Source organism: Plectropomus leopardus, chromosome 24, assembly GCF_026936395.1.
Source record: "Plectropomus leopardus strain MGB_pleo_1.0 chromosome 24, ASM2693639v1, whole genome shotgun sequence".
Taxonomy (NCBI): Eukaryota; Metazoa; Chordata; class Actinopteri; order Perciformes; family Serranidae; genus Plectropomus; species Plectropomus leopardus.
The window spans coordinates 1,809,012-1,820,703 of record NC_142199.1 but is presented as its reverse complement, the minus strand read 5'-3'; the positions used below and the strand labels follow the sequence as shown (position 1 = coordinate 1,820,703).

The window sequence follows — 11,692 nt, the reverse complement described above, 5'->3', positions numbered from 1 at the left end:
TTTGGACATTTTGTGTCTCTTTTCAGTCAATTTGACTCTCCTGCTTGTCAGCACGTTAATTTGAGTTACATTTTGCAGGTGAATGCCTGGGGCCCCTAAGACTGTGGACCCCGGGGCCTGTACCCAGTACACCCATCCACTAATCAGTCCATGCGTCCCAAGTGGACATTGCTTTATTTTGAGGGTTTAGATTTGTTCTTGTTATTTAAAAGAAGAGAAAATGTGAATTATTTGTTCAGTATCAAAAGAAAATAAATGTTAAAATTTGAATAATTTACAAATGCATCCAGGTGTGTTAGTTTACTCACCAAAACATGATAAAACATGTGGTAACAGTGTTATTCAGGCATATATGAATAATACTTTTCAAATGACGAGTCACATGCAAATATTTGCTGAGCCTTTCCTCACATACGTTAGACATTTATATTACATGTATGCTGATACATATATAGTGCACAAACCAGATGTAAATATCTAAAGCACACAGGTCATGTAAAGGTCATGGCAATAATTTTGGAAACAGCACATTGGCACCACCTGTTGGCAGATATAAATAACACGGTTTAAAGTATATTTGAGGGACATCATTACCCCAAAAACACAACAACGCCTCTTTGAAAGATGACAGTTGTGCTTAAAACTGATGATACTTTCTAAATGTATACTTCACATTCCTGTTGACCTTTTGAAAAGGCAAATAATCACTGATTTCAGTCCATTTCAGCAATATTTAGTGATGAATGCAACTTGCAGAAACTTGAATTACTTACATATACTTATCTATAATACTTTTATATTATGTCAGAGAAAATAAAATATATATACATATTTCAAATCTACATCAACATTAATAGTAGGCCTAATAATAATCATTTTTAAAAAAGCAAAAGACCTAATAATCTGTCATTCTGTTCATGCATTAAAGCCCTCAAAAATAATATATCTTAGATCAAGATCGCAACTGAAATATCTTTAAAAGTCTGATCAGTGGTAGCAGTTTTACAGTATTATGTTTTTATCAGTAATACTAATAACTAACAAATACTCATGTTTTTAACATTGCAATAATTGCATAATCTGAAACATGAAAAAAAAACAACTTGTAACGGAAAATAAGAGTCAGAGTGCATAAAAAAATAAAAATATGAAATAGAGCTTGTTCAACAGAGCTGAAATTCAAACAGTAATGCAGTGGAATCGTGTTTTTGTGTACTTGTGTGTTTTTATCACGTACCCTTGTAGCATGGTAAGTACACATTTTCTAAATTTTTTTTATCTGGAGATAAATTGCAAAAAAACCCACAACTTTCCGCTTCAGTCTCAGCTGTCAGAAATGCAACATACAACAAATATCCACCTAAATCCTCTTATTTCATCATCGCTTAGCTTAAATTCTTATTTTAACAACATAAAAAATATCCACCCTAACATTTCATTCAGTCCTTTTTATTGAGATTTAAAATCCCATTAAGTGGGAAATTTCTAGATAAATTTGCTTTATTTTAAGAAAACTGTCAGTCGTGATAAAAAACAATAAACAAATGATGAAACAGCTCGGTGCGCCCGACCCTTTTTCTTTGCAGGGAAGCATCTCGATGTGCACCAAATAACTTGGATGGACATTTTGTTCACTGCAGAATCACAAACGTGGAGCCGTGGCGCTCGTGGACGTCCTGTTCCAACAGCAGAACAGAGACTTTTGGGTCAGAAACCCCCGTGAAGCACAACAACAGTCACAGGACATCTGCACTCGGCTCCGAATCCAGATCAAACCTCCCTCTGAGACCTCAGTTCCTGCCCTCACGCTGCAAAAGGCCGATGGACCCAAAACTCTCCTGGCTGCTTAGACGCTGTTTTACCAGCCTGGGCTGATTTTTAAACGGGAAACAACCTCGAGATAAAAACTGGGTCTGATTTTCTTTAAGTTTTTGCTCCAACGGCATCAAAGGATTTTTTGTTTTACCTCTAAAAACTCCCCAGAAAAAAGTGTTTGCTCGTACGTTTCTGCAAACCATGAAAAGTTCACAAGTTTTATTTGCGTCATATCAACATTTTTAAAGTAACATAGTATATGAGCTGACTTCGTCTTTTTAGTAACTCAACGTGTGCTCTTTTTTTCCTGCTGAAATACAGCCTCAAAAATCGAGTGTTTTTCGAGACATTGTAGCGTTTCCTGCAGGAATTGTGACACAAAAGCAGTTACTTTTGTCTGAGATGTTGCTGCGTTCACACACGGACTTTCACTCATAAAAAGTGGATGTTTTATACAAAGACATTGCTGCCTTTCCAGCTTGGAAAGTGCCATGAAACAAATTTTTCAAGATATTTTTACTTATTATTTTGAAAAAGTGCTTTTTTTTAACCACGATATTGCAGCTTTTCCTGTTGGGATAGTGCTGCAAAAGCAGTGGTTTTGTCTTAGATTTTACTGCGTTAGAAGTAGAGAAAAATTGCTGCGTTTTTTGTTGGGACTGTGCCACAAAAAGGCTGTTTTTTCTATGAGACATTGCCTCGTTTTCTACCAGGATACCGCCACAAAAGCAGAAGTTTTTGTCAGTGATGTTGCGCCTCTAAAAAGCAGATGTTTGACATGGAAACATCGCTGCGTTTCCTAACATTTCCAACCAAAACCATGCATCCCAAACCAGCCAAGAAATGATGTTATGCAACCAAACCAAGTGGTTTTGAGCTGAAACATGACCACCAGTTAACCACAGTGTCATAGGAACATAAAATGTGCAACGTACAAACTGTAACGCATTTGTGGTTTGCAGAAATGTACAATATTAACATTTTTTTTCCTGGGGATTGGGTTAATAAACTCGTGTGTGGGACGCATGCTAAAGAAAGTACTGAAGTGCCCTCCGCTGCAGTCCCTCTAATGTCCACCAGATGCTGCTCTTAAGTATAACCAATAAAAAAACGGATTCCCTGTGGATTTGAAACCTTTCTATTTCCACTGTTTCTGTTTTTGGCGTCTCATCCTGCTGCAGCGATGGAGACGTTTTACTCCACGGTGTTTTCGTGCGGCGCAAGCTCCAAAACAAGACGAGAAAACGCACAATGACAACAAAGAAGGAAAATATTAAATTATTTTTATCATTGATGCATTAACCCTTTGAAACCTGGAGAGACATCACTTTTCTTGCTTTCGGACACCGTTCATAATTTTTTTTTTTTTATGTGAGTGAATTGGTGCAATTTTTTGCAAAAACATGAGAAAAAAAGCAATGAGGAACTTGGAAAGAAATGTTCCACAAAATTGAAAAGAAATTTGGCAAATTACTTTTAAAAAGCTAGGGTTAAAGTCTACAGAAAATTATATATATTTATAATTAGAAATGGCCTCATTATTTACATTTTTCATCACTTTTTGTGTTTTTTCTTTCGTAAATTTAAAAAATATAAATTTCAGGTAGTTTTCTTGCACTTTTATTTATTTTTTTTAGATTTTTTTGGGGGGGTGTTAGGGGGTTGCTTTTTGTCTCTATTTGACAGGACGGCTGTAACATGCGTGGATGACATAGAGCAAAGGGGACGAGGTTGGAATCGAACCTGCGGACACCGGAGTATCTTTGAGATCTGATTGGACGTCTGTCTTGATTGACACGTCTCTCAGCCTGTCACCGTCCCTCGTGCCGTGCTGTCGCCTCACAATATTAATTCATTATATCATAGCAGAAGGCAGGTCAGCCGTCTTTGGTCAGGCTCTTGAGAACAGATCACAGCGAGGAGTTTGCAAACAAGCTCCGGGACAGTCATTAGGTTCTTGTTTTTCAAAATAAAGGCGCACATGGAAGACACCCTGCAGGGGTTTGTTCTGGTCAAGGCTCAAATCAGGACACGTTTTCATGAGACAGGAGGACAGGAAGCAGCAGGACTCTGCTTATCCTTCTAACTATCTTGTTTCTGAATCGCCCTTTTGGCCAACTTAATATTTGAGTTTTCATTAATGAGTAATAGCTTTTTTTAAATACACAAGCACTCCCAACCAACTCCACAAATATAGCAGCATTTAAACCTCTGGAATCTGTGAAGATCGGTTTAGTTTCTAATAAAAATGTGGGAAAAAGGCAGTGAGCAACTTAGCAAAAAATGAGAAGAAAATTGCAAAAAAAAAAAGAAAAAAGTATAAGGTGATAAGACAGATTGCAACAAACAAAAAGCATGTTTGATGCCTAAAAAGCGGCTGCAAACAGAGCAAATACTTGTTAATGAATGTGTAGTCTGCCGAAATGCTAAGATGTTTTCTGGCGACTGCACTCATCACCCTGATATTCTGCCTGAAATGCACCTTGTAAATCTACTGTTGTAAATTTAGATTATTAGATAATTTCTGTGATTTCTTTTGTGTTTCAGCTGATACTTTACCAAAAACAACCAAACAAATGTGTCAATCATCTGATCTTGAATTTTTGTGGATAAAAACACAACTTTCTGAAGTCTTGTCTTCGAGATTATCTCTTTCATAGGCGGGATTTTAAAGGGTTTATGCATTTTTAACAAAATATTAATTTTTTGCATCACTTTAGCTGAAAAAAACACCAAAGTCTCCTCAGGAGCAGCCGCAGTGGTCGACCACCATGGACGGGATCTTCCCGTAGATGATCTGCTCTTTTCGGTTGAAGTACAGCATGTTGATGGGCGACATCTTGGTGGGCGTGCAGCAGGGCCCCGCCGTGCCCCGCGGGTTGGCCTTGTTCACCAGGTGTGCGTGCGGGTACTGCTGCAGGTGCATGAACTCGCACTCCCCCGAGCAGTAGTTGGCCCGGTAGCGTTTGGGAGCGATGATCCAGTCCCAGCCGAACTCCTCGAAGTCGACGGTGAGCGGGTAGCGGCAGCAGCGGGTCTCTGCGGACTCCTCGTCGCAGTTGAGGCCCGAGTCGCGGCGGGATCGCTTGGGGCTGTCGAGGATCTTCACTTCGATGAACGGTTGCTGGAAAGGAATTAAAAAGATCCTCAAACACAGCACCGTTTGGAGGATGTGAGCACACGAGCTCAGCGGGAATCCTCCTTTTTGATAAACAAGCTCTATTTTAATCTTTCATTGCACTCCGGCACCTTTTTTACCATAAAAACTGTTGTTTTTAAAATTTTAATTATGAATTATGACTCTAAAATATTAGTTTAACTGCTTTCACTCAACATTAATTGAAAAGAGTTGGAAAAATAGTCTGTATTTTTGGTAAAATAGCGAAATCTAACTAAAAACATTTAGCCAGGGTCAAGTTTGGACAGATTTTTAGACTAAGGCTTTTATTATTATCAGGGACTGTTCGTTATTTATCAGAGGGAAGGGGCTGATGCAGAGCGGGGAGGCATGTCAGATAATTTTTAAAGCACTCTTTTCTTCCTTTCTTGTTTTATTGGTGTTGTTTATATCTTCAAAATTTTGGGGCAATTTATTTCTTTAAAAACCCAATGATTTGTAAAATATTATTTATTTAAAAAATGCTATTTTGAAATTTTTATTTTTTTTTCTTGAAAACGTGTTGGCAATTTGAAAATCTTTGGGTGATGTACTTAAAAAAGTATCCTTTTTTAGTTAAAATTTTTGGTGATGTTTTTTCTTTCTTAAAAAATGTTTTGGTGATTTTTTTGCCTTTTTTTTCTTTTAAACCCTTTGGTTAAAGAAACATGCCTCTCACACCGGCGGGCCTGCCAAAATAAAAACTGGCGCGGACACAAAGTCCAAACGTACCACTGCTCAAAGTTTCTGAGTATTTTTGCTTCTGGGGTCGTAGGTCGATATATTGATTTTCGGCACACTCACCAGCCCCTCCTCTCCAGGCTCCGCTGACGTGACCGCCAGATCTTCTCCGTTGGAGTCGAAGGCGTTGATCTCGATCCCGTAGTTGGTCTCCGGCTGCCGCAGCCAGGCCTGCAGGAGGGGCTTGATGTCGATGCTCTGCCAGGAGCCGGCGCCGGCGTCCATGTCGATCTTCAGCGAGCGGACTCTGACCCGCGTGTTGTTTCCCTCCTTCCCGGGTTTGAGGCGGGAGATCTGCAGGAAGACGGTGGTGACCATGTCGGCCGGCCGCAGGTGGACCCACAGCTGAGCCCGCAGGATGTTTTTGGGTTGGATCTTTGGACTGAGGCTGAAGACACAGCAGGAGGACAACTCGTCCTGGGCGATCGGGTTGGCTGGAAGACATCATTAAAGCAGGGACACTCAAAATGCGGGGGACATGTTCGGGGGACACTCTGCATAATGACAGGAGGACAGGGGCCAGACGCTGCAGCTCTGTACATGTTTCTGGGATTTTAGCACATTTCTAGGGTTCTAGGACATCTCTAGGATTTAAGGACATTTTTAGGATTTTAGGACGTTTCTAGGGTTTTAGTCCAAAAGTTGCTCCTCACCATCTACTTGTTTTTGAAAGAAATTAAGTCAAATTGCTCAGGTTTCCAAAGGTTAAGCCAATTTTACCCAAGTTTTAGTAAGAAAAGACAGTTTTTCCCAGGTTACAGTGCGTTACAAATAAAAAGTTCAATTAAATCAATCATTCTAAGTTTTGGGCTATAAATCTGTGTTCTGCCAAACTGGTCAATCAAGTTTGTAATGTAGGTTTAATAAAGCTAAATCAAATTAACTTGGTTAAATTAATTTGCTAACCTATTCTCCTTTTAACTTAATTTCTTTACTTATTTACTCAAAATCTTAAACTGACTGCCTTGACAAAGTAAATCTGAATTTATTGGCTTAAGTCCTAAAATTAACTTAAACTGATTATAAAATAATTAAGTTAAATTAAAAATTCTGATTAACGGTTAATTTTACTTTGTCAAGGCGATCAGATTCTAACGAACATGTTCAGTTAAGTGCGCTCAGATCTCATGTGCAATATTCACAGTGAAATGCCTTCATAATTTGTCATTTTTAGGTTGCAGCAACTTCATAAATCAAGTAAAAACAGCTGAACTTCAAGTAAACTTAGTATTAAGTAAAGTACTGAGTAAACAGAAATTAGGATTAAAAATTAAATCTAAATCTATTTCAAGGCAATCAGTTTCCAAGATAAAGTAACATAAACCTGTGAGATTTTTTTGTATTTATCCTGTGCTTTTGTGTAACTGAGAACATTATCATATTAAGAGTTTTTAATTTTAACCGAATTACTAATTTTTCTATTTATCTTTCAGATTTCCAACTTGTTTTCTCCTTAATCCTCGAACTGTTGTTGATCCAGGTGTTAAAACGTTAAGTAAAAAAAGAAAAATACTTTAACTCACAATAAGATTTGTTCTTCTAAAAACTTATTTTTTAAATTTTATTTCAAGGTACCAAAATCACTCTATAATTAAAATGCTGAACGGATTATGTATTAAAGTTCAACATAAAGCTATAAATGTGTCTAAACGCGCCAAAAATGTTTTCAGTTTTCGGTGTGGCCGCTTGGAAATTAACTTTACGCATGGGATTTACGCATACGCTTTTGTTTTTACGCACGATGTTTAAAAGAGGTAAAGAATAATAAAGAGGTCAGAAAATGTAAAAACTGTTTGGTTTAGTTACGCTTGGTGGCCATGGTGATGATGGTCTCCGTCGTCGCGTGGTCCTCGTCCTCCACGCGCGGGTCGTACTGGTCCAGCAGCTGCGTCAGAGGCGGCGCTTTGGGCAGCAGCTGGCGGATCATGTCCCGGCTGATGTTGGGCGCCTGCTCGAGCCGCAGGATGCTGAGGATCTGAGACTTGATGCTGTGGAGCCGCATCTGCTTGCTATGCTCCCGGAAGTCGCAGGCCGAGCACTGCTCCCCGCTGTCCGCGAGCAGCCTGGAGGTCTGGTTCATCTCGGCGGAGAAGCTCGAGGAGAAGAAGACGACCAGGCCGAGGAAGAGGAGCATCCTGGAAGAAGAAGAGGTCAGTGCAATGACGCTGTCCGATATGAGTCTGTTCCCGGGGCCCGGGACTTTATGATTGGCTGCGAGGAGGAACTTTTTTTTTTTAATCAGAGGAGAGATTTAAAGAGGTAGCAATCAATCTGAAGCCTCATTAACCGTTTGGAACCTGGGAAAATTAGTTTGATTTCTTTTAAAAACATGGGAAGAAGGTAAAGGGTAACTTTAATAGAAATGACCCCAAAATATGAAAGAAATTAGTAAAAAAAAAAAAAAAAAAGACAAAAAGAATAGTCTAAGAAAATGACCTGAAAATTATATTTACAAAAATGACTAAATTAAAAAAAAAAAACAACAACTGAAAAAGGTGTTTTAAAATTATAAGTGCGCTTTTAATATTCCTAGAGAACTACATATTAAAAATGATTTTAGCTATTTTATTTTAAATAGATTTTTTCTGGTTCTGCACAGACTACCACTTCTAAAAACCACACACCTCTTTCATTTTCTTTATAATATATTGTGCTTTATCTAAACAGTGTTTTTATTTTTATTTCTTCTTCATTCTGTCTTGATTTCTTTTTTTTTCAATACTCGTTTCAATTTTTAATTTAATTTTTCCCTTAATGTTTAAGTTATGGATTAACACACTAAAGCCAATTTGTGGTGTGAAAACTGACTTGGTGATAAACCAAAATGCGTTTTTATGAGTTATTTATGAGTTTTTATGTACTCTGCATGTTGCAGCAAGATGTAGTTTAACTTTCAGTAATTTTATTTTTCCACTCTTGAACAAAAACCTCACCTGCAGTCTTTTTTCTGCATCTTGATTATTATAATATATAATTTGTTCATTTTTTAAAGCACAAACTGCAATGAACAACCACTGAACAGGTTTTATGCCATTAACTTTAAGTAAAAGCTTGCTGAAAGGCGCCACCTGGTGGAGAAAGTTGTGCAGCACAATCAAACATACGTGCTTCATATTTCTAACATTACATCCTAGTTTTACAGATTTTAAAGTGTCATAAAGTGCTGTTCAACTCAACGAAATGAATATATAAATAATAGGGCACTTTTAAAAAAGGGCTACTTAACTTCCATTGTAATTAAAAGTGTGGAATTGAAAACTTGCTTCGTGAAAAACGAATTACAACTCGAAACAGCACCCCTACAGCGCGTGTATCTCGCTTAAAAGAGACGCTGTGTTTTTAGTCAATGTTGTTGTTTTTTTATAAACTACTGCCTTCTTCAGTCCTACAACCAGTGACTCTAGTGGCTCAGAAACAATATGAATCAAGTCGAGTATGTATTACCATATAAAGAGGTCTCAACCGGACGATTTCCAGCCGCTTCCTCCATCAATCACATCGGCCGGACCACCAGGTGTTTGTAGAGTCCTGGAAGTTCGCACCGCGCCCTCTGATTGGAGGAGACCTGGTGCCGAGGAGCCAATCAGATCCAGGAGACTCAACGTTCCATCTTGCATAAACAGCGCTTCCAATTAGGTTTATCATTGTTGTTAAGCGAATTCGAATGTTCAATCCCCTGCGTCTGATTGGAGGAGACCTGCTGACGAGGAGCCAATCAGACGCAGGGGACTGAACATTCAAATTTGCATAAACAGCATTTATCATTAGAATTAAGTTCTTAGGTGAAATTGGAATGTTCAGTCCCCTGTGTCTGATTGGCTCCTCGTCAGCAGGTCTCCTCCAATCAGAGGCAGGGGGCTGCACATTTCTATTTGCATAGAGAGCAAGTGTTGACATTTAAGGGAAGTACATATACACATATACCTCTACTTTAAATATTTACTTTAGTTGCTCTTCTGTTATTATATGTGCTTGAGTGTAACAAGTGGTGTAATGTAATGACATAAAATACTTTATTACAATACCATTTAAGTATTTTTAAGGGTATTTGCACTTTATTTGAGTATTTATATTACTGTCAACTTTCACTTTTACTCCACCGCATTTCCTACATAAATGTTCACTTTTACTTCACTAAATTTTGCAAATAAATTCATACTTTTACTCAAACACATTTAATATATAAATGTATACCTTTACTCCAAAACATGACTTCAATAAATTTTTACTTTTACCTAACTACATTTCCTAAATAAAATATATACCCTTACTAAAATACATTATCTAAATAAATGTATACTTTTATTCCAATACATGTCTTAAATACATTTATACTTTTACTCCAATACATACCTTAAATAATTTTATATTTTAACTTCACCATCAATGAATTTGTAGTTATAATCCACGTCATTTCCTAAATAAATATATACTGTTACACCAAAACGTCTCTTTAAAAAAATTACTTTTAGAATGTAGAATGTATACCTTTACTCAAATATATTCCCTAAATACATTCATACTTTAAATCCAATACATATCTTAAATTATATAGTATATTTTATTTTCCATTTTATGTTGTTGCATTCTGTGCACTAAATTTTTATCCTTATTTTAGCTTACTTATCTTTACATGCAGGTTTTGTTGTGTCTTTTTGTCTTTTATATGTTTTGATGTGAAGCACTTGGTGCATTTAATTTCTTTCTTGTAAAGCACGTTGGGCTGCATTTCTTGTATGAAAGGTGCTATATAAATAAAGTTCATTATTATTATTATTATTATTATTATTATTATTATTATTATTATTATTAAATAAATGTATACTTTTACTCCTTCTTACCAAGTTACCAAAACACATCATCTTCAGGGTTCAGAGGTCCAATAGCTTGAAAAAGTGATGTTGCGTCAGTAATCTAAGGGTTAAATCACATTGAGAGACAGACAGCACGTCAGGCAGAAGACACCTGTTCAACAGGACGGCCTCGTCATTCAACATGTTTCATTGGACGACTGTCTGCGAGTACGAAAGCAGAGCCAAGTTCATGTTCAGGCTCAGGAAAAGTTCAGTTTACTTTGGTCACATAAAGAAGAAAGCACTGTCTCACTGGAGGACCCCCTTACTGAAAATATTACATAAAATATTTCATAGAAAGGATCCTCGTGCATTTCGTTTTCAGTCAAACCACAAAATAATAACAATAATTACTTCTGTAGAAAGCCTGTGTTTGTGAAATGGTTTATTTGAGAGGCAGAAAGTCATAGTTTGAAGCCCCCAGACCGGAGGATTTGCTTTTGTAAATCTTTATATAAATTCTGTTTCTTTAATGTTACAGAATTATCATAATTTTTGAACTTTTCTTTTTCAGGCCATTTACACATTCATTTTTTATTCTATTTTTCTTTCATTTTTTGGCAATTAGAAACTTCCTAAGAAATGCTCCACAAATTAAAGAAATCAGGAGATTTAGAGAAATATTTTTAGTAAAAGGAAAGAAAAACTGCAGAAAAACTGCATTTCTTTTATGTTGCAGAAACATTATAATTTTTGCATGATTTTTCAGGTCATTTACTTGTTTGTGTTTTCTTCTTCTTTTATGTTTTCTTTTTTTGGCAAGTAGAAACTTGTTAATAAATGTTCCACAAATAACAAGAAATAAGTAGATTTAGATTTTTTTTTTTAAAAAAAGCTAGGGAAAATCATCTAGGGGAAAAAAAAGTAAGGGAAAACTGTATTTCTTTTTTTGTTACAGAATTATTGTAATTTTTAAACTTTTTTTCCAGGTCATTAACTTGTTTGTTTGGGGAAACAAACAAGTTAATGACAAGTTAATACTGAAGGGGAAAAAGTTTTTAATTTTTTAAATTTTTTAAATCTTTTTGTTTGTTCTTTCTTTTTTTTTTCTGGTTTCTTAAAAAAAATTCCAGCTAAGTTTCTTGTTCATTTTGCAAATTTCTTGCTAAATTTTTGATGATTTCTT

General features: G+C 36.6%; 1 protein-coding gene across 1 annotated transcript; it reads right to left on the bottom strand.

Annotated features, from left to right (window-relative positions):
- Nucleotides 1–391: 391 nt before the first annotated feature.
- Nucleotides 392–9,308, bottom strand: LOC121962952 (growth/differentiation factor 8-like). Its single transcript, XM_042513295.2, has 4 exons — nt 9,158–9,308; nt 7,520–7,848; nt 5,777–6,147; nt 392–4,939 (listed from the first exon to the last, which is right to left on the bottom strand). Exons 2-4 carry the CDS (start codon nt 7,845–7,847, stop codon nt 4,559–4,561), a joined length of 1,080 nt encoding a protein of 359 aa, XP_042369229.1. The 5' UTR covers nt 7,848; nt 9,158–9,308; the 3' UTR covers nt 392–4,558.
- Between the last annotated feature and the right edge of the window lie 2,384 nt (nt 9,309–11,692).